We start from the raw sequence: 23,760 nt of genomic DNA, 5'->3' as shown, positions 1-23,760 counted from the left end.
AAAATACCCTTTCTAGATCTTGTAAATGAAAGAAGTAAAGAGTATTGTTTTTCTTCTTACATTTTATGTCAGGGATACTTGAGAAATTATGGTGTGTCTTGTTCTCCTCTCCTCCAGTGGTTCCATGCTTGGCTATTTACAGATTTGAAGGATTGAAAGAGACTTCAAGAGATCCATGAGTTTGTTCCCCTCTTTTGAACTATTCAAGTCTCTATGAGTGAGATGCAAACTTCTCATTATACCATCGCTTTCTGTCTCAGAGGAATAAAACCAAACTTCAGATTTATCTGTTAAGCAAAGAGGAGCAAAAAGTCTGTTTGGTATCTGGCTAACTTTTTGTGGGGGAGCCCTTAGAAAAGTAGGATAGGAAGTGTTTGGGGTTTTGTAATTTTAGTTATTTTGACCAGAAAAAGGCTCCCTGAGATGGCATCTGGGTAAAGACCTGAAAAGACTGAGTAAGCAAGCCATGCTGTTATCTGGGAGAAGACCATTCCAGGCAGAAGGAAGGAACAGTAAAAGCAATCACTATAAAGTGGGTTTAGGGCACAAGGAGGAGCCAGTGTGATTGAAACTGCATATATTGGAGAACTAGTAAGAGATGGGATCAGAGGGCAAATTAGTGGTCAGATTATTTAAGGTCATTTTAAGTACTCAGGTTTTGCTCTGAGTGAGATGGGGATCCATTGGAGAGTTTTGAGCAAAGCTATAACATGATCTGAAACTGTTTTTACACAATTACTCTGGTTGCTATGTTTAGAAAATACTGTAGGGGAGCAAGATTGGAATCAGGAGACCAGTTAGAAGGCTATCAGCCAAGAGAGATGGTGGCTTGGACCAGGGTGGTAGCAGTGGAAATGTAGGAAGTCATCAGATTTTGGTTATATTTTGAAGTTAGAGTCAACAGGATTTGCTCCTTGATCATTTTGGTCTTCAGTTTACTCTTCTATAAAGAGAATGGTGATATCTACTTGTAAAATGTCTAGCCCTGTACACACAATAGTGTGATCAATGATAAACTTTCTAGAAGTGAGGCCTCTTCAGGATCTGAGCCATCAAATGTTGTGTGTTCTTTAAACATCATGAGTAACATGTCTGAAGGAACCAGCCACTCTTCATTGATTCATCTCTTGCCTTAGGTGTATGCTTACAGCTATATCAAACATTGGAGCTCTTCCTTTTGAAAGAAGCATTCACCTAAATCGACTTTTAAAAAACAATTCTTAAAATACCAAAGTATCGAGAAAAGTAGGAAACCAAGTACAGTAAGTGGTAAATAGGCAGTAAAAGACTGCAAGTAAGAAAGAAGATAAGAATTCTAATTCTCATTAAAATAGGCAAGGATCTCACCTGTGCAGAATAATGTGGGTTCAATACTGATTGGGAAATGGGTGTATACAAGGTGCCAATTCCAAGTGGAAATATGTTTGTTCGTAAGAGAAAAAGAGTACCACTGAACAGCCAGGAAGAGGGGTCTCTCAAATATCTTTCTTTACCTTCTTACTGTAGAATAGGATTAGGAGGAACTAACATTTACTTGAGCATACTGTATGTAGGCACATTACATTTGCTATATGATTTTCCAATGACTCTATGAGATATGTATCATGTCTAATCTTACAGATAAGGAGGCTGAGGCTTAGTTACATGGTTAATAAGTTGTAGAAACATTAGTCTTATAGCCAAATTATGTCAAACTACAAAGTCCATAAACTTATCCACTATAGCGTGCTTACTGCCCTTTATACTCTAGAGATTGAATGTTCTTTATTTTAATGGGTGCCGCCCCTGACTCACCCTTTAATGATGCTCATCCTTTTCCTTGTAGCAGAGGTAGTATTGGAGCATGAGGGTGATGCTTTTATATCCTCTGTAAAAGTACCAAATTTCCCTTATTTTACCTCTTTCCTCCCAAGTACATATAAGCTCCAGGTTGTTGCTACAGGATTCCTTGCTTATAGGAATTGACTAATTGTGTACTGTTATTTTCATCATTATTATTATTTTGAGTGTGTGCGTGCTGTGAATATATATTACAGCAAAACTTAAATAGTATCTTAAACAAGACAGAAGTGTATTTTTCTGTCACATTCAGGAAATCCAGAAGGAGCCAGTCCAGTCCAGGGTTGGTCTGGTCAAGGACTCAGGTTTCTTCTGTTGCCCCACTGTCTATGGTTTTCAATCCTACTATCACCTCACAGTCTCAGATGGCTGCTGAAGTGCCAGCCTTTACTTCTACATTCAAGCCAGCAAGAATTAGGGATGACAGAGATAAACCCATGCACATATGGTCACCTTATCTTTGATAAAGGAGGCAAGAATATACAGTGGAAAAAAGACAGCCTCTTCAATAAGTGGTGCTGGGAAACCTGGACAGGTACATGTAAAAGTATGAAATTAGAACACTCCCTAACACCATACACAAAAATAAACTCAAAATGGATTAAAGACCTAAATGTAAGGCCAGACACTATCGAACTCTTAGAGGAAAACATAGGCAGAACACTCCATGACATAAATCACAGCAAGATCCTTTTTGACCCACCTCCTAGAGAAATGGAAATAAAAACAAAGATAAACAAATGGGACCTAATGAAACTTCAAAGCTTTTGCACAGCTAAGGAAAACATAAACAAGACCAAAAGACAACCCTCAGAATGGGAGAAAATATTTGGAAATGAAGCAACTGACAAAGGATTAATCTCCAAAATTTACAAGCAGCTCATGCAGCTCAATATCAAAAAAACAAAGAACCCAATCCAAAAATGGGCAGAAGACCTAAATAGACATTTCTCCAAAGAAGATATACAGATTGCCAACAAACACATGAAAGAATGCTCAACATCATTAATCATTAGAGAAATGCAAATCAAAACTACAATGAGATATCATCTCACACCAGTCAGAATGGCCATCATCAAAAAATCTAGAAACAATAGATGCTGGAGAGGGTGTGGAGAAAAGGGAACACTCTTGCACTGTTGTTAGGAATGTAAATTGATACAGCCACTATGGAGAACAGTATGGAGGTTCCTTAAAAAACTCAAAATAGAACTACCATATGACCCAGCAATCCCACTACTGGGCATATACCCTGAGAAAACCATAATTCAAAAAGAGTCATGTACCAAAACGTTCATTGCAGCTCTATTTACAATAGCCAGGACATGGAAGCAACCTAAGTGTCCATCAACAGATGAATGGATAAGGAAGATGTGGCCCATATATACAATGGAATATTACTCAGCCATAAAAAGAAACGAAATTGAGTTATTTGTAGTGAGGTGGATGGACCTAGAGTCTGTCATACAGAGTGAAGTAAGTCAGAAAGAGAAGAACAGATACTGTATGCTAACACATATATATATGGAATCTAAGAAAAAAAAAAAGTCATGAAGAACCTAGGGGCAAGATGGGAATAAAGACACAGACCTACTAGAGAATGGACTTGAGGATATGGGGAGGGGGAAGGGTAAGCTGTGACAAAGTGAGAGAGTGGCATGGACATATATACACTACCAAACGTAAAATAGCTAGCTAGTGGGAAGCAGCCGCATAGCACAGGGAGATAAGCTCGGTGCTTTGTGACCACCTAGAGGGGTGGGATAGGGAGGATGGGAGGGAGGGAGACGCAAGAGGGAAGAGACATGGGAACATATGTATATGTATAACGGATTCACTTGGCTATAAAGCAGAAACTAACACACCATTGTAAAGCAATTATACTCCAATAAAGATGTTAAAAAAAAAAAAAGAATTAGGGATGAGTAAAGAAGGGCCATTCACTTCCATTAAGGATACTTCATAGAAGTTGTATTTACTACCTGTATTGGTTTCCTAGGGCTGCTGTAACAAAATACCACAAACTGGATGGCATAAACAACAGAATTTATTTTTTCACAGTTCTGGAGGCTAGAAGTCTCAAGATCAAGATGTCAGCAGATTTGGATTTTCCTGAAGTCTCTCTTCTGGATTTTCAAATGGCCTCCTTTTTACTGTGTCCTCACATGGTCTTTTCTCTGTGCCTACACATCTCTGGTGTCTCTTTGTGTGTCTCAATTTCCTCTTCTTATAAGGATACCAGCCAGATTAGGCCTTGTTTTAATTTAATCACCTCTTTAAAGGCCCTGTCTCCAAATACAGTCAGATTCTGAGGTATTGGGCGGGGGTAGGGGGTCGGGGTTGTGTGGTGTTAGGGCTTCAACATATGAATTTTGAGGGGACACAATCCAACTCACAACAATACTTCTTTCTACTTACATCCCATGGACTAGAAACTAGTCACACACTCATTTTTAGCTATAATGGAGCTTGGGATATGTGTAGCATTTTTATAGGCAGCCATATGCCCAACTAAAAATCAGTAGTTGGGGACTTCCCTAGTGGTCCAGTGGTAAAGAATCCGCCTTACAATGCAAGGGACACAGGTTCTATCCCTGGTCAGGAAACTAAGATCCCACATGCCGCGGGGCAACTAAGCCCACGTGCCACAACTGCTGAGCTCGCGTGTCTCAACTAGAGAGCCTGCATGCCGCAAACTACACAGCCCACGTGCTCTGGAGCCTGCACACCACAACTAGAGAAGAGAAAACCCACACGTTGCAACTAGACAAAAGCCCACGCACCGCATGCTTCAATGAAGATCCAGCGTGCCGCAACTAAGACCCAATGCAGCCAAAAATAAATAAAATTAATTTAAAAAAATTTTTTTAATCAGTAGTTGTATTGAGGAAGAGGTGATTGGCTATTGGGGAATAAATAGCAGGTTCTCCTTTGCAGCAGAGGCTTAAGGAGTAATGATTCTTAAAGTTTTCCAGTTCCTTCATGTGAAATTAAATTGTTCTTATTTCTCTGGCCAAACACATTCAATTTTATTTTATTTTATTTTATTTTTAAAATTTATTTATTTAATTTTTGGCTGCATTGGGTCTCCGCTGCTGCACGTGAGTTTTCTCTAGTTGCTGAGAGCGGAGGCTACTCTTTGTTTTGGTGCGCTGGCTTCTCATTGTGGTGGCTTCTCTTGTTACGGAGCGTGGGTTCTAGGTGCGCCGGCTTCAGTAGTTGTGTCACATGGGCTAAGTAGTTGTGGCTCGCGGGCTCTAGAGCACAGGCTCAGTAGCTGTGGCACACGGGCTTAGTTGCTCTGTGGCTTGTGGGATCTTCCCAGACCAGGGCTTGAACCTGTGTCCCCCTGCACTGGCAGGCAGATTCTTAACCACTGTGCCACCAGGGAAGCCCCTCACATTCAATTTTAGATTTTGAAAGATTCTTTTAATACTAAATTGTTGGCTTAGGTGTCCTCTCCACCTAATAGGTGGTAACATTGATCTCTAAGTTCATCACAGTAGGGCAAGACAGACTTAGTTGCATGGTGTTTAAGTTAAGCAATAGAAGGCATCTTGAAATGCCATGAACAGTAGATAAAATGTGATTTTTTTTTTTCTTTCCCAGAATGTCTTGCCTGGGTTTAGTTAGGAGCAGTTTTGCCAGGGCGTGGGAAAGGACAGTGTGAACTTTCAAGGTCTTTTCCATCCCTAAGATTCTGTGATATTTTCTACATAGTAGCATTACTATGATAAAGCTAAATAAAATAGAAGCAGCAGAGGTACTCCATTGTTTGAGCACTGCTGCTTTTTGTCTGAAAGAGGAGGAAATATGATTTGTTCTGTTTTGCTCAAGGAAGTAAAATGGGCATTTTGGGCCAAGAATGTAGAGAAGCCGTTAGAAACTGAAACGAAGCCCAACTAACACTTCAGTCCATCGATCAAAGCACCTGTAGTTCTCATTTCAGGGCAAGTACAACCATCACAGATATTGAACAAAGAGAATACATGTCCAGAACATTTTAATCTTGTTTCTCTGTTTACTTTGCCTAAGGAATTGCTCTGGACATCAGCCAACTCCTGTGGCCTCCCTTACACACCAGTGAATCCTTTTGCATTTATAGAGTAGAATGATTTTCTCGTGCTTCCCTGATTTTAGAAAATTGGCATAATTGTTATTATTGTTGTTATTTTTATTGGCCTAGTACTAGTGAAACCTATGACATTTGACTTCTGAAATCCTTAAAGGACTTGGTGACTGTCACATAACTATAGCTTTACATGTTCCATAAGTACTTTATACTCTAGTCCCCCAATTCTGCTTTCTCTCTCTGAAGAGAAGGGAGTGTTGGACCCATATCTCTTATAACTCAGTAGGACCTTCTTTCTTGTCCTTCTTTCTTGTCCTTCTCCCAAGGGCAGTTGAACCAGTTTTCCTTTTCAGGTATGCAGTTATCATACTGTTTTTGTTTTTCATCCTTTGGGCACTGTAGTGAAAAGAACATGGGATTTTGGAATCAAGAAGACCTGGGTTTGAATTCTGGCTTCTTATACAGACTGTATGGCCCTGAACAATGTATTTCATTTATAAATAAAATGGTGATATTTTATACCTTGAGAAGATCAAATAAGATATTTTCTATAAACTATAAAAAATTTTAAGTCATGAGAGGTGACCCAGATTGAGGGGAAAGATGGGAGAGTTTACAAGCCCCCAAATATGTCCCCCACTGACACTCTCTGAAGAGAGGCCTTGCATCTAGGCACTCCTCCCATACCTTACTTCACATCCCAGAACACTCCTGAATGTCTACCTTGGGATACCTAGAACTTTGGCTTTGGGATCAGACACAGGCTGGAATCTTGCCTTTGCCCCTCGTAACTTGGGAAAGTTATTTAATTCCTCTGAGCTTTGGTTTCTTCATCTTAGAAATGCCCTAACAAAGAGTTTTGTTAGGATTAAAGTAATGTATAGAAACAATAAAGTCATAGAAAGAATGTAGACTTTGGCATCAGCACTAGAGTTTGGGTCTGATTCTGTCATTTAGTATGAGAGTAGTTAAGGAATTTGCCCAAGGTCACCAGACCTTGGGCAAATTCCTTAACTACTCTTGGCGGTATGAGTGGAAGTGCATAAAGCACCAAGTTCGTAATTGCACTCAATAAGCATTAATGGTTTTTCCTTTTCTCCTAACTCCAATGTCAAAGAGTGTATAAATAGGCTAGCCATCACGAGCATCTAGACAGTTTTGTTTTGTTTTTAACCTACCATTTTAACCCTATGAATGTTTTGCCCCCAATGTTTTGACTACTAAGGGCATTATTTTCGCCCTGTGTGTTTAAATAACATACAATAAAATGCACAGATCTTAAGCATTCAGTTAATAAGTTTTGACAGTTATATACACCCATGTAACCACTACATCTAACAAGATAGAATATTTCCATCACTCCTAAAGAATCCCTTATGTCTCTTTCCAATCAGTATTTTACCCCCAAACCTTTCTGATTTAAACCACTGTAGGGTAGTTTTGCCTGTTCTTGAATTTCATATAAATGGACTTATATAGTATATATTTTTGGGGAAGGAGATGCACTTTCTTCTACTTACTATATAGTTTTGAGATCCATCCATGTTTTTGTGTATGTCAGTATACACCCAGCAAAGTCCCCTCATGTCTCATGGGTGATGATTGAATCACTTGCTTCTTCTCAAACGAGTCACAAAAATTACCACGATTGATCCACCTTCTAGGGCTCAGGGATAGGGTCACCTTCCCTGATCACGTGTCCTCAGAGGAAAGCAAACAACAACAGTTCATTTTTTAAATTGTTGAATAGTATTCTATTATATGAATATACCACAATTTGTTTATACATTCTCCTGAACCCCTAGATTTTAAATATTTTTTCAGTATAAGTATCAACTGGGAGTAATTTATTCTTGATATATAAATGAGAAAAGGACTGGAAAGTTTACAGGGATTTTGCCACAGGGTATGTCAGGATTTTTAGCCTCTAGCTATTTTGTTCTTTCTTAATTCTCTCTACTTGGCCATGGATTAAAAGGGAGAAAATGAAACTGCCCTTCTTTCTCTGAGTGTCCCCTATATAATATATTCTTTTTGGCACAATGCCTAGAAGGTTGTTTATAGAGTTGATGGAAGGATATATAATCTCACTGTGCTCTGGAAAGTACTTACCTCAGCAGTCAAAAAATTTATGGGGAATATGCAGTATTCTTCCTGAAAAAATTGCCAAATCTTGGCTCCCAATCATCCTCCTCTGTATCATCCTATTTCCTCACTCCCTCTCCTTGCCCTCAACTTCTGACAGTCCCCTCTGTGCAGCTTGAGGTACTGAGTGTCCTCAGGAGACACTCTGCCTTAAAATTGTGCTATTTACCTGGGTGAAATGTACAATGTACACAGATAGGTTGCAGGGAAGCACACACCTAGGCTCTCCTGGGAGCTTAATGTCTTGCTTTGTTCTAGTCAAATTATATATGAAATAGTTCCTTTCTCCATTGAATAAGCCATCCACAGTGGAAATTACTTCTCTGCCTTTTAACCCTTATCTACTGGCCTTATTCTTCCTCTTTAAAGCTTTTTCTTTCTTTCCTTTTTTTTCCTGCTAATAAATTATCTTGTCCCTTGGCTGCAACTTTTGCTTTTGTTTTGGCCCAGAAAAAATTGTTTCCAGAAATCCTTATGCCCCAAGAGAAAGGAGAGCCTTCTGCATAGGATTATGGAAATGACTGTAGTTAAAGGTTATTTTGGAGAAAAAAGAGACCCTCAGTTCAAGAAATACAGTTTTGAGCTTGGTGTATCTCCTGACGGATCTTAACTCTAGAGTTAAAACTCTGACCTCTCATTACTATATTACTGTCTCTGATCCACCCTTCTCCATGTGTTGTTGCAGTCCAGGCATCATCTGCACAAAAGACAAACCTTCAGCAGAAGATAAGCATTTTTCTAGTGGCTTTTTTTCTTTTTTAATACAGTGAGAAGCCTTTCTTTAAAGCCACCCACCTAGCAAAATCCTCTCATGTCTCACTAGTGATGGTTGAGTCACTTGTCCCTTCCTAACCCAGACACAAAAAGGAAACAGAATTACCACGATTAGTCTAGCTAATTAAGATCCACCTCCTAGGGACTTCCCTGTGGTCCAGTGCTTAAGAATCCATCTTCCAATGCAGGGAATGCAGGTTCTATCCCTGGTTGGGGAACTAAGATCCCACATGCCACAGGGCAACTAAGCCCGTGTGCCACAACTACTGAGCCCGTGTGCTCTGGAGCCTGCATGCCACAACTAGAGAGCCTGCATGCTGCAACTACTGAGCCCGTGTGCTCTGGAGCCTGCATGCCACAACTAGAGAGCCTGCATGCCACAACTACTGAGCCCGCACGCTCTGGAGCCCGTGTGCCACAACTAGAGAGCCCACACGCTGCAACTACTGAGCCTGTGCACTTTGGAGCTGGCACGCCACAACTGGAGAGCCCGCTCACTGCAACTACTGAGCCTGCATGCTCTAGAGCCTGAGCGCCACAACTAGAGAGAAGCCTGCGTGCCACAACGAAGAGACTGCCAGCGCAACAAAAGATTCTGCATGCCGCAATGAAGATTCCGCATGCCGCAACTAAGACCCAACACAGCCAAATAAAATTAAAAAAAGAAGAAAGATCCACCTCCTAGGACTTGGGGATAGGATTACCTTCCCTGATCGTGTGTCCTCAGAGGGAGGCAAACACCAAAAGGAAATCTGGGCTAGATTGAGTGTGGGAGAAAGGGGAGATTTGGATAGGTAGCCAGTATAGTGTCTACCGTACCCTTTCTCTGCTGCTTCCTTTTTCCTCAGAGTACAAGTTGCTTTGGGTACTTCCCTGGTGGTGCAGTGGTTAAGAATCTGTCTGCCAGTGCAGGGGACACGGGTTCGATCCCTAGTCTGGGAAGCTCCTACATGCTGCAGAGCAACTAAGCCCATGTGCCACAACTACTGAGCCCGCGTGCCACAACTACTGAAGCCTGCGTGTCTAGAGCCCGTGCTCCGCAACAAGAGAAGCCACCGCAATGAGACGCCCGCGCACCACAACGAAGAGTAGCCCCAACTCACCACAACTAGAGAAAGCCCGTGCGGAGCAACGAAGACCCAACGCAGCCAAAAAATTAATTAATTAATTTTTAAGAAAGGAATTGCTTTGTTTTACACACCTCTTTAAGAGGCCAGTAGTCTCAGTGGAAATGACTGTCAAAACTGTTAAAAGTGGTTGCATTAATAACTGTTTTATGGACGTCTTAAAGAATCTAAAGTTCAAGTTTTCCTGTTTCCCAGTGAACAAAGGAAACCATGTGGCTCCTTACAACTTAAGTTGGAATGTGTGACCATATTCCACAGGTGGCTATTATGAAAGACCGTTTTTTGGTTTAGTTGGGTTTTTTCATTAGTGCTTTGACCGAGTAACAGTGCTTGGACACCGTGAAGTTAGTCCAGGTGTCCAGATGGTTGAGCCTTTTCTGCCTTATATGTAAAAAGGAGCTGCAAAGTTATCATTCTGATTGACAGATATACCTATTTGGTAATTGAGGCCCATCCTGGAAAAAGAAACAACCAGCTGCTTTATATTTGTCCCTATCACCACCTTTTTTTTTTTCCAGTGTTATTGAGATATAATTGATATATAGCTCTGTATAAATTTAAGGTGTACTGCTTAATGACTTAATATACATGTACTATGAAATGATTACCACAATAAATTTAGTTAGCATCCGTTTCCTCATAGAAGGTTTCCTTCTGGGGTGATGAAAATGTACTGGGACTAGATAGAGGTGATGGTTACACAACACTGTGAATGTACTAAATGCACTGAATTTGTTCACTTTAAAATGGTTAACTTTATGTTGTATGAATTTTTTAAATTCAATTAAAGAAAATTTCAGGCCAAAAAAATTTTATTTTCTTATGAGAACTTTTAAGATGTGCTCTCTTAGCAACTTTTAAATATACCATACAGTTAACTATAGTCATCAGGTTGTACATTACCTCTCCAGTACTTATTTATCTATAACCAGAGTTTGTACCTTTTGACCACCTTTATCCAGTTCCCGCATTCTCCACCTCTCACCTTTTCTTTCTGACAGAGTAATCTGTTTAAGGTTATTTAAGCCTGAAAAGAAAAATATTGAAGATCTGTCATGTGGTAAAAGAAGTAAACTTAATCTTGTTTGACTCTAAGGCAGATTTAGGATCAAGATTGAAACAGTTCATAGCTTTTTATAGGGAGAAACTATATAACAGTTAAGACTGTTTATGAAATAGTGAGTTGATCCTGTCCCAGGAGTTTTCTAGGAGAAAGAAAGTTCCTCTCAGGAACTTACACAAAGGGACTCTTCTTTGGGGAGGATGGGGAAGATTTCATGAGGCTGTATCTAAGAACCCTTCCAATTCTGATCTTTATTGATGTTTCCCAGCTAAGAGATATAGAGAAGGCATGTGTGGAGTTTTACTGTATTTGAAACTGAAGAGAATGGACCCTTGATTTACCCATGGGGGAAGAAAACAAATATATGTGTATATGCAGTTCCCACGTATAGCCAATGATCCGTAAGCTCTGTAGGGACTTCCCTGGTGGCGCAATGGTTTAGAATCCGCCTGTCACTGCAGGGGACACGGGTTCAACCCCTGGTCCAGGAAGATCCCACATGCTGCAGAGCAACTAAGCCCATGCGCCACAACTACGAGCCTGCGCTCTAGGGCCCGCAAGCCACAACTACTGAGCCCGTGCTCCGCAACTGAGCCCATGTGCGGCAACTACGCCCATGTGCGGCAACTACTGAAGCCTGCGCACTCTAGGACCCGCGTACCGCAACTGCTGAGCCCACATGCTGCAACCACTGAAGCCCACATGCCTAGAGCCCGTACTCCACAACAAGAGAAGCCACTGCAATGAGAAGCCTGTGCACCACAACGAAGAGTAGCCCCTGCTCGCCGCAACTAGAGAAAGCCCATGTGCAGCAACGAATACCCGACGCAGCCAGAAATAAATTAAAAAATAATAATAATAAAATAAAAAACGTAAGCTCTGTAGGTTGTAACTTTTTTTTATAGAAGCCTTCAGGTCCTGAATCAATTAATTAAAAAATAAAGTATCAGCCATTTTTTATTGTCAGTTTCTTCCAGTATTTCTCATCTTTATTTTATTATTTATTTGTTTGTTTGTTTACTTATTTATTTTTGGCTGTGTTGGGTCTTCATTGCTGTGTGCGGGCTTTCTCTAGTTGCGGTGAGCAGGGCTACTCTTCGTTGCAGTGCACGGGCTCTAGGTGCACGGGCTTCAGTAGTTGCAGTATGTGGGCTCAGCAGTTGCAGCACGCGGGTTCTAGAGTGCAGGCTCAGTAGTTGTGGTGCACGGGCGTAGTTGCTCCACGACATGTGGGATCTTCCCGGACCCCACGGTTCAAACCCGTGGCCCCTGCACTGGCAGGCAGATTCTTAACCACTGCGCCACCAGGGAGGTCCCTATTTCTGATCTTTAAATTCAGCTGTATGTGACTTCCCTGGTGGCACAGTGGTTAAGAATCCACCTGCCAATGCAGGGGACACGGGTTCGATCCCTGGCCCGGGAAGATCGCACATGTCATGGAGCAACTAAGCCTATGTGCCACAACTACTGAAGCCTGCATGCCCTAGGGCCTGCCTGCTGCAACTACTGAGACCATGTGCCGCAACTGCTGAAGCCCGCGTGCTCTAGGGCCCCCATGCCACAACTACTGAGCCTGCATGCTGCAGCTACTGAAGCCTGTGTGTCTAGGGCCCGTGCTCCACAACAAGAGAAGCCACCACAGTGACAAGCCCGCGCACTGCAATGAAGAGTAGCCCCCGCTCGCTGCAACTAGAGAAACCCAGTGCGCAGCAACAAAGACCCAACACAGCCAATCAATCAATCAATAAATAAAAAGAATTTAAATTCAGCTGTATGACTGTGATTGTATGAATGACTCTCTAGCCTTTTAAACTAAGTCTCCAGGCAGCTGCTCAGTAGCCAGAAGGTGAACAAAGCAATAATCTTTGCAGACTAACTTATGCCAGGATGAGGTTACCCATGCTTCTTAAGAGCCTTCTGGGTCTTATCCTTGAAACTGATTGGAAGGAGGAAAAAATGTCTGACATGACAATTTTCTTGAAGCATTGCTGTTTGTTTAGCTTGGTTTCTAGAGTCACGTGGAATAGACAGGACATCTGGGAAGGTTTCCAGTCTTATCTTTTTAAAGAAAGGAAAGAAATATTTAGGATTCAAGAACAGTCAGTAATCCATGAAAGAGAAACCTCTATTATAAACCATTGTTGGAGCTAAGCATTTTTGACTTCAACAGTTGTTGAGGACATGAATCTCTCTATAGAGCATCAATTTCTGTTACTGAGTGGGTGCTTGGATTACTGTGTTGACCTCACTACAGGATTTCCCAGGTAGTGATAGCAAGTGATAAAGAGCTACCACCCCTGCACTACAAATCTCTGCATCTTTGGGAGGCAGTAAAGTGACTGAACCCAAATAGTGAATAGCAAAGCAAAGATTCTCTCTTCCTCCAGGGAGAGACCCAGTCTTTCTGAAGGACAGATGACTACAAAACTCTCTTCTTGCCTTTTCAGCTTGCTTAAGATACAGGAAAGAATTTAAGATTCTATAAACATTGTCTGATTTTGCTGCTTTTTGATGGAGGAGATACTTGAAGTTGGTAACAGTGTTGTGGTTTGTGGCAGCTGTGGAAGTTCTCCTTGGGAAAGGAGAGTGATCCTCTCTGGTACTGAATAGAGCTTTATGTCTTCTTTCTGGAGAGAGTCTAGTGAGTTAACTCTGTGGAGTGCTCAAGCTGAAGATGTGAGCAAATTTCTGTAGGGAACAAGGGAGGGCAAATAAAGTGCCAAGGGGACTTAAACTACATTGCTTTAGAACTGAATCCTGGTGAATCTCAAAATAATTATGCTGAGTAAAAGAATCCATATACTGTATGAGGTAAAATTCTAGAAAATGGAGACTAATCTGTAGCGACAGTGGTTGGCTGGGGGTGGTGGCAAAGGGGAGGAAGGGCTTTTAAAGGAGCAGGAGGAAACTTTTGGAGGTCATGAATGTGCTCACGATCTTGATTGTGATGATGTTTCACAGGTGTACGTGTATTTCATAATTCATCAAATTGTACTTTTTTTTTTTTTTTTTTTTTGGCCGCACCGCGTGGCTTGCAGGATCTTAGTTCCCTGACCAGGAATTGAACCTGGGCCCTTGGCAATGAAAGCGCCAAGGGAGTCCTAACCACTGGACTGCCGGGGAATTCCTAGTGCATTTTAAATATATGCAGTTTCTGTCAATTTTACCTCAGTAAAGCTTTTTTTTTTCTTTAAAGAAATGAAATTAATCTAGGGGCAACCTTTATCAAAGGACCCTATACTGGGTTACAGGAAGGCTATATCAGGCTTCTGTATGAAATACAAGTCTTGCAGGTGTGTTAAGTTTAGATACACAGCTCCTGTTTAATGCATTTCATGTTTCTTTAGGAGTCCATAGAGGCTGCTGTATTCTATTGAAGAAGATGTCTAACAGTAACACTACTCAAGAGACCCTGGAAATAATGAAAGAATCGGAAAAAAAACTGGTGGAAGAATCTGTAAACAAAAACAAGTTTATATCTAAGACTCCAAGCAAGGAAGAAATTGAAAAAGAGAGTGAAGATACCAGTTTGCGTCAGGAGACACAGGTAAGGATTAGAAGTGCATCATATGTGCACTCTTTATAGCAAAATAGAAACGTCATTAGAGGTGGCTTTGGAAATCTATAGGAAGCCAGTCACTTACACAAACGTTTGATTCGCCCTAAAAACCCAACTTCAGCTCTCAAGAAGTATCTCCTTCCCTTTTTGTCAGAGTCCACAACGAAGTCTAAAGAAAACAGAATGAAATCCCTAATCTATTAGGACCTGAATAACACTGGTTCTTGCTACATTCTGATATTTTTTAACTATCAAAAAACAAACTGTATACAAACACATATTTTACAAGTCATAATATGGCTTATACAATAAACCATATTTTTAATTAAAAAATTTTTTTAAATTTTTGGCTGCATTGGGTCTTCATGCTGCACATGGGCATCCTCTAGTTGCAGCGAGCAGAGGCTACTCTTCGTTGCGGTGTGCGCACTTCTCATTGCGGTGACTTCTCTTGTTGCGGAGCATGGGCTCTAGGCGCGCAGGCTTCAGTAGTGGTGGCACATGGGCTTAGTTGCTTCCACGGCCTGTGGGATCTTCCCAGACCAGGGCTCAAACCCTTGTTCCCTGCATTGGCAGGCGGATTCTTAACCACTGCGCCACCAGGGAAGTCCCTACAATAAACTCTTAAAACTAGAGCTGCGTGGCTTTACACACAGTGTTAAATTCATATCCTGGTTGTGTTAAAGCAGTCAGCATTTTCTGGTCAGAAATAGTCTCTGAACTTGCCTCTTGGTAAATGTGAGTGAGAGGAATTTTATTCTTTGGTTGCCTATTGTTTTCCATCCGAATTCATACTACAGTGCAGATATGATGGCAGTAGATGGCCAGCCGAGCTTTTTCCAGGGCTCCTCTTTGGTACCCAGCCAGACTCTGGGCCTCCTCTAGCTTACCTGTTCCAGTTCTCTTCCCTGTGGTCACTACTAGTTTCCTGTGTTACCCAAGCCCAAATTATATAAATCCTTTCCTTCTTGCCCAGGGGTGAGACTGGTCTTTATTATATGCTTAGGAGATAGACTGTTAATTGTAGTAAGTTAGTTTAAAGAGCAGTAGCAATAACATTTTGGAGCATCTAGAAACTTGAAGCATGATTTCTCTTGACAACCCAATTCACCTAGGCCTTGTCTCACATAAAGATTAAGACAGCAACAACATAAAAGGATGAATTAAAATCAGATAACTCTCTGAAGTATTTTGTTCTCTAGCTGCCTGCTTTTCTGCTATTTTTCCTCTTACAGTTTGCCAGATATCTGTCATGGCTGCTTTTCTTTCCATTATCTTTTGCATGTGAATTGTCATTCCCAGCCCATCCTTCCAGAGTTTATGGAGACAGTCCGCCACTGTTCCAGCTATACTTCTAGCTTCCACTGATCCCAATAATGAATTTTAAATCCTCAGGACAAATGTGTTGAATGTTTAATTATGTGCTGTCATGTTACATGGAAGATAATAATTAAAATGAACTTTTTGGTCCAAGTTACTCTATTCTCAGGAGACAATTTTAAGTGGTGTTGTGAACTCCTGTTGTGTGTTCTTCTTGAAGATAGGCAGAAAAGAAAGGGTGACTATAGGTTTTATATGCCTTATGGATACTTACTTGGTTTAAGAATGTCTTCACCTGGATATACAGATAGATTGTGTAGGAGGCCGGGTGGGGAACCTGCCTCCCCTCAGACTCCTTTTGTTGCTGCTGGAGCAGGTGGAGTTGCTGCTGCCATCTGCTGGAGCTTCTGCTCCTTTAACAAAGTCTTGGCCACCCTTCAGAAGCCCTCTCCCCTCTATCACTGTTCCCCTTCAACAGCACTAAAAATTCTGCTCTTTCTCTTACCTTCCCCGCAACTCACACCTGATAAGTTTCCGCAAGAATCTTACTGACGCTGTCAAGAGAGTGCCTGTTATGAATTGGAGCTGGAAAGTTTGAGGAAAGGGGACTTTCATTACTTGTACTGTGTGAGACATATTCTTGGAATCAGCAATTGGAACTCAGAACATCTTTGGCATGGAAACAGTGCTATAAAGGGCAGGTTCTGAGATTCAGTTTAGAATGGGCAAGTCCTGACTTAACACATACTGAACTTAGGTGGATCCTTTAAATAACCTAGCTGGGCTTTCTGCCTTTATACTTGTAATCCCCTCTGATTCAGCTACCATACTGCTTTAGAAAGATGGCTATGAAATAAAGATCTGATTGTGTTAATTCTCTACAGAGTTTGTGGGTGTCTCCTTGCCCTAGGCTAAGTCCCAGATTTGTCAGCATGGCATATTGTGGCCTAGCCCTTGCCTGCCATCCATCCACCTCTGGAATCCCATGCTCCAGCATTAACTGATTCGCTGGCCCCTGAAAAGTTTGGAGAAAGCATGCTTTTACACTTGCTTTCTCTGCCTAGAATGCCCTCCTTGGTATTCTTTCCCTGGCCTCCTCCAGGTCAGTTTAGGCTCATCATTTGTATCTCCAGGGCCCAACACAGTTCCTTGCAGGCACTCAATATTTGTGAACATGTGAATTTGTGAATTCCTAGGTTTGAGTTAGACACTTGTGCTCCTCTAGCACTCCATGAGTACCTCTGTAATGCACTTAATGTCCTGTATTGTAATTGTCTATTTGTCTGTCTTCTCCAACAGGATTATGAGTTCCTTTTTGACAAGGTTTGTGTCTTTTATCTCTGTATCCTCCAGTAGTTAGCATGCTGCCTGATACATATTAGGCTTTCAGTATGTGTTTGACTATTTAATGAAAGTTATGCATTCTGAGAAATAAGCAGATTTATACATTGTTTGTAGGGTTATAAATTGGTATAACTTCTTTGAAGGGCAATTTAGCAATACTTTATAAAATTTTTAAATGGACTATACCATATTTGTAGATATACTCAATGATATGGTCATTGAAGCATTGTTTATACTAACAAAGATCAGAAACATCCTAAATGGTGCAGTTTAAGGGACTGGTAAAATAAGCTATGGTATGGCCACACAATGGAATACCATGTAGCCATTAAGAAAAACAGTGTCTCTTCTATGGAGGTATCCTTGAAAAAAAGTTTAAAAGTAAGGTTTAGGGCAGTGTGTACAGTATCCGTCTATTTGGTTTAAAAAAAAGTATGTGTACACGTGTACAATAATCTTATAGATGCACAAAAGATCCCTTGTAAAAGATTACAAGAAATTCAGCACTAGTTGATCCTTTAGGAGGGATCCAGGTAGCTGGGGGACAGATATGAAAGGAGACTTACTATTCTGCATACCCTCATTATAACTCTTGAATGTTTGTGTCGTGTGTATGTTATAACTTATTTGAAAAAAATAGTGACAAATACTGCTTCACATTCCTGGACTGTGATTCTTCCCTTATTATAACGGATCTTGCCACTGACCAGATTCACCATCATTTCTCACTTTTTCCATCCACCTTTCCGGTTCTCCATTTTGCATTGTAGCAGTGTTGTTTGGTAACTAGTGAAGAGGACAAAGGAAAGAAATCCTCACCTACCCAGGACCATGCTGGTACTCTGCCTCCATCTGTTTCCCCTCCTCCACCCACCAGCCTCAGGTTTTTCCACACCCCAGTGGCAGTGAGTTCCATTCCAAACATCTTAGAAGCCCTAAGTGTCATACATAGCTCTAAGTGTCACCCAACCTCTTCCCGAAAGTCCTCATTTTGACTTCGCAGCTATTCGAAACCTTACCAACTAATTAGTCATTCTTTCCCTCATCCCACCTCAGGCCCTCATTCTTCATCTTCCTCAGCTTCTATCCTGCTCTTTACTCGCTCTCCTCACCTCCCTTTGCTCTGGAGGTCTTATCCACATCTTCCATGCTCCCTGCATTTTATCCTGTCCCATCTTATATCTTATATCCATGACCCAGACAGGCTCTAAGAGCCTCCACCAGGAGCTTAGAACTGGGAGAATTCTCATATTCAGGGAGGTAGGCAGTTGGCAAGAAGAGCCTTTATTCCATTTCTGCAGCCACAGGGACAGGTCTTTTGAGTATCTCAAGTTAGAACTCTCAATGTGTTGTCCTATAAAGGTGTTATTTTAAGTGATGGTTAGGAGCCATATTTCACACCCACTATGGGCTAAATAGGCTCCTGTTAGCAAGCTTGGGAAAAAACACTCTCTTGTGCTATGGTAGTGACATTTCCAGAAGCATCCTAATCAGGAGAGGATTCCTTGGTTTATCCAAAAGTAATTTTTATCAATCTGTGAAATAGGCCAACCAGTCAATATCTTTCTATTCTTTATCTTCATGGTGAGTGGTGATTTGTCTGTATGTGGCCTGTGGTCCCTTCCATGTCACAGTTGCTAGAGTTGTAGCATAGGGGACAACCACAACAACTGGGTCTCATCATAGTTTGGCTATTATAATGGTTTTAAAGTTAGTGCTTTTTCTCTGTAAACTTGTATTGCTTTTAACTTAAGTGTTTGTTTCCCCCACCTTTAATATTTTCTAATCCCCTTCTAACAGAGGCGGACATCCAACCACGGTCATGCCAGGAAAAGAGCCAAGGTGAGAGCCCTTCCTCTATAGCTTCTTTTCTAGTGTTATTGGTAGTACATTGCACAGATGGACTTATCACTAATAACTAGTTTATTTGGATTATATATAGGCAAAGTTTGCCTGTCCCTTGTACCCTGATTGTGAACATGCATACACACACACACAAACATGCACGCACATATACATATGTCCTATTGGAATGTCTGGCTTTATTTTTCTCCATTATCTTTAGTTCAGTCACAGTCTATTTCTGATACCTGAAAGGATACCCAGCCAGAGCCTCCCACAAACAAAGCCTGAGCACACTGGTACTGGTTCTGCTTTAATGCCAGTTTCTCTGCTCATCTCTGGCTCTCTTATTTTGCCCCCCCGTGGTTTTGGGGTTTTTTGCCATGTGAATTTTCTTTAAGATAAATCCTCTACCATTAGTAAAATGATTCAACATTTTTGGACATCCTAAAAATATAGACTTTGTTTTGTTTCGATTCACTTTTTAGGTTGGGGCAAAGAGGAGGATTTTGTTTTTAATCATTGTATGATAAAATTAGCACATCACAGATTATTTTAAGCAGTGTTATCAGGTAGGGCTATAGGTGTTAGTGTGTGACAGCTTTTTAATTTTAATTAGGGAACAGTAAAATATTAAACTTCTCTTACATTGGGAAGAATTGTCCATCAAAGTAATAATTAAGGGTGTCCACCCCTTTCCCCTTGAAAAATAATGGCAGAATTTGGGAGTGTCCCAGCCAGTATGTGGCTTGGGTTTGAAGAAGACTATGATTTATGATAAATTGGCTCTGTGGCTTGCCTTACATGGCCTAATCCACAGTGATGGGCTTGACAGTAAAGTTTAAAACAGAGGGTGTTCAGGATTTCCATGACGGTCCAGTGGATAAGACTCCACGCTTCCAACGCAGGGGGTGCAGGTTCGATTCCTGGTCAGAGAACTAGGATCCCCCATGCTGCAGGGCATGGCCAAAAAGAAAAAAACAGAGGGTGTTCTCTGCTACTTCACTTCCCCCCAAACCTTAGAAATAAGTAAGACAGTTATTATCGTTATTATTTCCATTTTACAGAGGAGGAAGCTTGGGCTTATAGAGTTTGAGTGAGTTTGACAGAGGACATTTATTAGTAAGCGGCAAAACTAGGCTTGAAGTCAGTTCTTCAGACTTGCAAATTCTTTTCATTATACTGTGCTACCTGGAACACACATACCATGTTTTGTGCTTTTATATTTACTGTAAACTTTGATTTTATTGTAAGAACTCTCAATAAATGTTTATAGGTAGATTTCTAATGAGTCACTATAATTTTTGACTTTGGAGATACCTAGGAGAGCAGTGATTTATAAAGTGGAATTCAGATCTTTTGGGGATTCTCCAGCCAGCATAAGTAAACCAAGTGGATTAGTTGTCACATTGAATCCCAAATGTTAGAAAGTTTTCTTTCTTTCTACTTTTTTCTTAGACACTTCTTTCCATACCCTTGCCACCTCAGGTTTAGAGTCACTTAGTATTTATCGTCTACTTCATACTAGGCACTATTTATGATACATATGTTTACATGCTTTATATAATCTAATTCTCACACCAACCCGTTAAGCATTTTTATCCCGCTTTTATTGAGGACCAAAAAGAGACCCAGAGAGGTCAAGTAATTTGCTCAATATCTCATATCTCAAACCAGGAGTTGAAGCTAGGACTTCTGGTTCTTAAATCCAGTCTTTCTACTAAGCTCTGGTGCTGTGTATTCTCAGTAAACTTCTGAGTGTGATATTGGAGCACTGAGCTAGAGAGAGAGGAGAGCTAAGCAAAGTGGTTTTCCTATCATCTGTCCAAAGTAGTTGTTTTGTTTTTATATATCTGCTGTTGTGAGCAAGAGAATTATCTTTCAAGTGAATCAGGAATGAATGAGTAGGACCTGTTTGAAGGAAAAAAAAAACCCTATTTATGGAGGAAGCAACTAACAGAGCCAAAGAGAATGCCCTTTATTCAGCCAAAAGCTTTCCCAGTGTCCACCAAGGGAGTATGTATGTGTATTTATTTTTTTCAGTCTAATTCCAAGCTGAAGTTGGTGCGCAGCCTTGCAGTGTGTGAGGAGTCCTCTGCCCCGTTTGCTGACGGGCCAGTAGAAACCCAGGTAGGTCCTTTATAAGAGTAAGCGTAGCTTTTGAGTTTGGCAGTTGTTTGCTAAACTGGTGTAGCAACCACGGCATCAACATTAGGCTTGGAAATCAGGGTAGAGGAGCTTCAAAACAGACTGTTGCAGTCAAATAGGGCATGGGTGAGAGCATGAAGTATAGGTCTTCACACCTGGACCACCCAGGATGATGCAGACCCACACCTTTCCCTCTGGTGGTTAGAACCATTTCCATTCCAATTCATATGGCAGGAACAGCAAGCATAACTTGAGCTTTCCATACAGTAGGCTGTGATTGTTGACAGAAAAAGCTTAGCCTCTACCCTTTTGGTAGAACAAAAGCTAAAACAATTTAATTAACAAAATATTCTCTTTTGTAAGAGAATGCTGCCACCCTAAGATTTGCCTTCTTTGAGATTTCAGAGGAGCTGCAGGAGAGTTGTTTTCCCCTTTGATTACATTTCTCTTTCCCCTTGTCCAAGGATATAATTCAGTTGCACATCAGCTGCCCCTCTGACAAGGAGGAAGAAAAGTCCACAAAGGATGTCTCTGAAAAGGAAGACAAGGACAAAAACAAAGAAAAGGTCCCAAGGAAGATGCTGTCTAGAGGTGAAGACTTTCCCCCTTTCTCATCTGTCCTGGGGCCTGGCTCTGCAGTGCCTTTTCCTTCCATCTTTCCTTCCACTGGCCTTATTGGCCCAACAGTTCCTAGTGTCCTGCTGACTTCTTCGTTGTTTGGGGAGGTGCCTAACTAAGTTACTTTCTTTGCTGCTTTATCCAGCCCTGCCTTAAGGGCTGACAGAGAGCTATTCCATTAACATTGGGCTACCCATAGGGGAGGACATTGTAGTCAATGCTGATTTTATTTTTGCTCTGGAATAAATAGTGATGGATCATCACTGGTAGCAGATTCTCTAGATAATATTTATATTTTGGTTTGGGGATGCTTGGAGTGATTTTTTTTAATAATATAAATTTGCATGTAATTATTAAGCCCTCTTTGGATTTAAATTCTTGGGCTGGTAGCCAAAAGACATGGTCCATAAAAATGATAATTAAGGGAATTCCCTGGCGGTCCAGTGGTTAGGGCTCGACGCTTTCACTTGGGGACCCAGGTTTGATCCCTTGTCGGGGAGCTAGGATCCCACAAGCTGTGCGGTACGGCCCCCCCAAAATTTTTTTAATGATAATTAAGAGGAAAAAGGCAATCTTAGGATTAAAATTTTATAAATAAATATAAATAATCATATAAATAGTCAACATTTGAACATATCTGCTGAGATTCTGGAAAATTCAGCCCTGTCTGTCCTTACCTAGAATTTATTTTCCTTAACTAGAATAAAACCTTTGTTTTGGTCTGGACATTCAATAAATACTTATTGATGGCAAGGTGGCTTTTCAACGTAATACGAATGTAACACTGTGACCCAGATTCCACCTTATAGCACTGTCATGGGGAATTTTGAGGGGCTGGCAAATCAAGGTCATTCTGATTTTTAAGCTAAAAATCCTGAAGTCTGATTCTCCTTTCCTGTTCTCATGTCTCCTGATCAGGTTGTGGGCTTCTGCTTGGGGTTAGAGATTATGCAAGGCAGTTTCATTTATTTTTAATTTATTTCACTGTGGTGTTCTAGACTCCAGCCAAGAATATACGGACTCCACTGGAATAGACCTACATGAATTTCTTGTAAATACACTGAAAAAGAACCCAAGGTAATAACATGATTTGATGGAAGGGGGAAAGGGGCCAGGACCAGCAGAATACCCAAGAGGCCAAATAGCTTCTCAGAATTTTTCCATTATTAGAATCTAGGATGCCTAGCCCCCGACACACCATTTCTCTCCAGAGTAGTTTTATATTCTGTTGGAGATTCAGAATACCCTCATATTGAGGTTCCTGCTTCCAGAAGAGTTGAGAAAAATTCTTTGGAAGAAGAATGCAGACAAAGAAATATGAAGGCTTGAGAATACAATTAAAAAGCACAGAAGAAAAAATAATTGATTTGTACCAAAGCTAAATCATACTTGTTTAAAAATTCTATAAATAACCAGATGGAGTATAGAATAATGATTAGATTTATAAGTATAAAGTATGTGTTTATAGGAGTATGACTGGCAACAGAATTAGGTTTCTGACAAGGAAAATGAAGTACATTATTAGGAGGCTTGATTGTTTTTCTTTTTTAAAGTAACATAAGACAGGGCAGTGAGGCTCAGCAGCCTTTGCATTTTTGATCCACTCTCGGGGTTTGGATCTATCCCTCCCTTCAGCTTGTATAGTGAGCAGGCTGTGTTTTCAATCCTTGCTTTCAATGTCTATGGGAGGGCTGCCTTTTGTTTTGTTTTGTTTTAATCTTTTTTAAACAGGGACAGAATGATGCTGCTAAAATTAGAACAGGAGATTCTGGACTTTATTAATGACAACAAGTAAGTTACTTGAATGAAATACACATTAGAGGTGGGAGGGGTACTGGAAAGAAATTCAGGTAAAATTTTAGGATATCCCTCTTTCATCGTTCCCTTAAAGTCTGAATTTGGAAGTAAT

At 40.9% G+C, this 23,760-nt stretch overlaps 1 protein-coding gene across 10 annotated transcripts in view; it reads left to right on the top strand.

The window, feature by feature from the left end:
* Positions 1-23,760, top strand: part of R3HDM2 (R3H domain containing 2) — a gene marked incomplete at its 3' end in the record, with an annotated part of 154,599 nt that overhangs the window by 96,657 nt on the left and 34,182 nt on the right. For 9 of the 10 annotated variants that reach the window (XM_079715068.1, XM_079715072.1, XM_079715076.1 and 6 more), the window contains exons 1-6: positions 14,368-14,567; positions 19,044-19,085; positions 21,129-21,215; positions 21,698-21,824; positions 22,850-22,928; positions 23,583-23,642. In XM_079715068.1, the coding sequence (XP_079571194.1) occupies positions 14,403-14,567; positions 19,044-19,085; positions 21,129-21,215; positions 21,698-21,824; positions 22,850-22,928; positions 23,583-23,642 (560 nt within the window). In that variant the 5' untranslated portion in view covers positions 14,368-14,402. Of the gene's footprint in view, positions 1-14,367; positions 14,568-17,198; positions 17,223-19,043; positions 19,086-21,128; positions 21,216-21,697; positions 21,825-22,849; positions 22,929-23,582; positions 23,643-23,760 lie in introns of those variants that run through there. The other variant, XM_079715075.1, reaches the window with a different exon arrangement.

The sequence above is a fragment of the Hyperoodon ampullatus genome, assembly GCF_949752795.1.
Source record: "Hyperoodon ampullatus genome assembly, chromosome: 11".
NCBI lineage: Eukaryota > Metazoa > Chordata > Mammalia > Artiodactyla > Ziphiidae > Hyperoodon > Hyperoodon ampullatus.
Note: the sequence above shows the minus strand (reverse complement) of the source record. Positions and strands in the feature narration are given on the sequence as shown.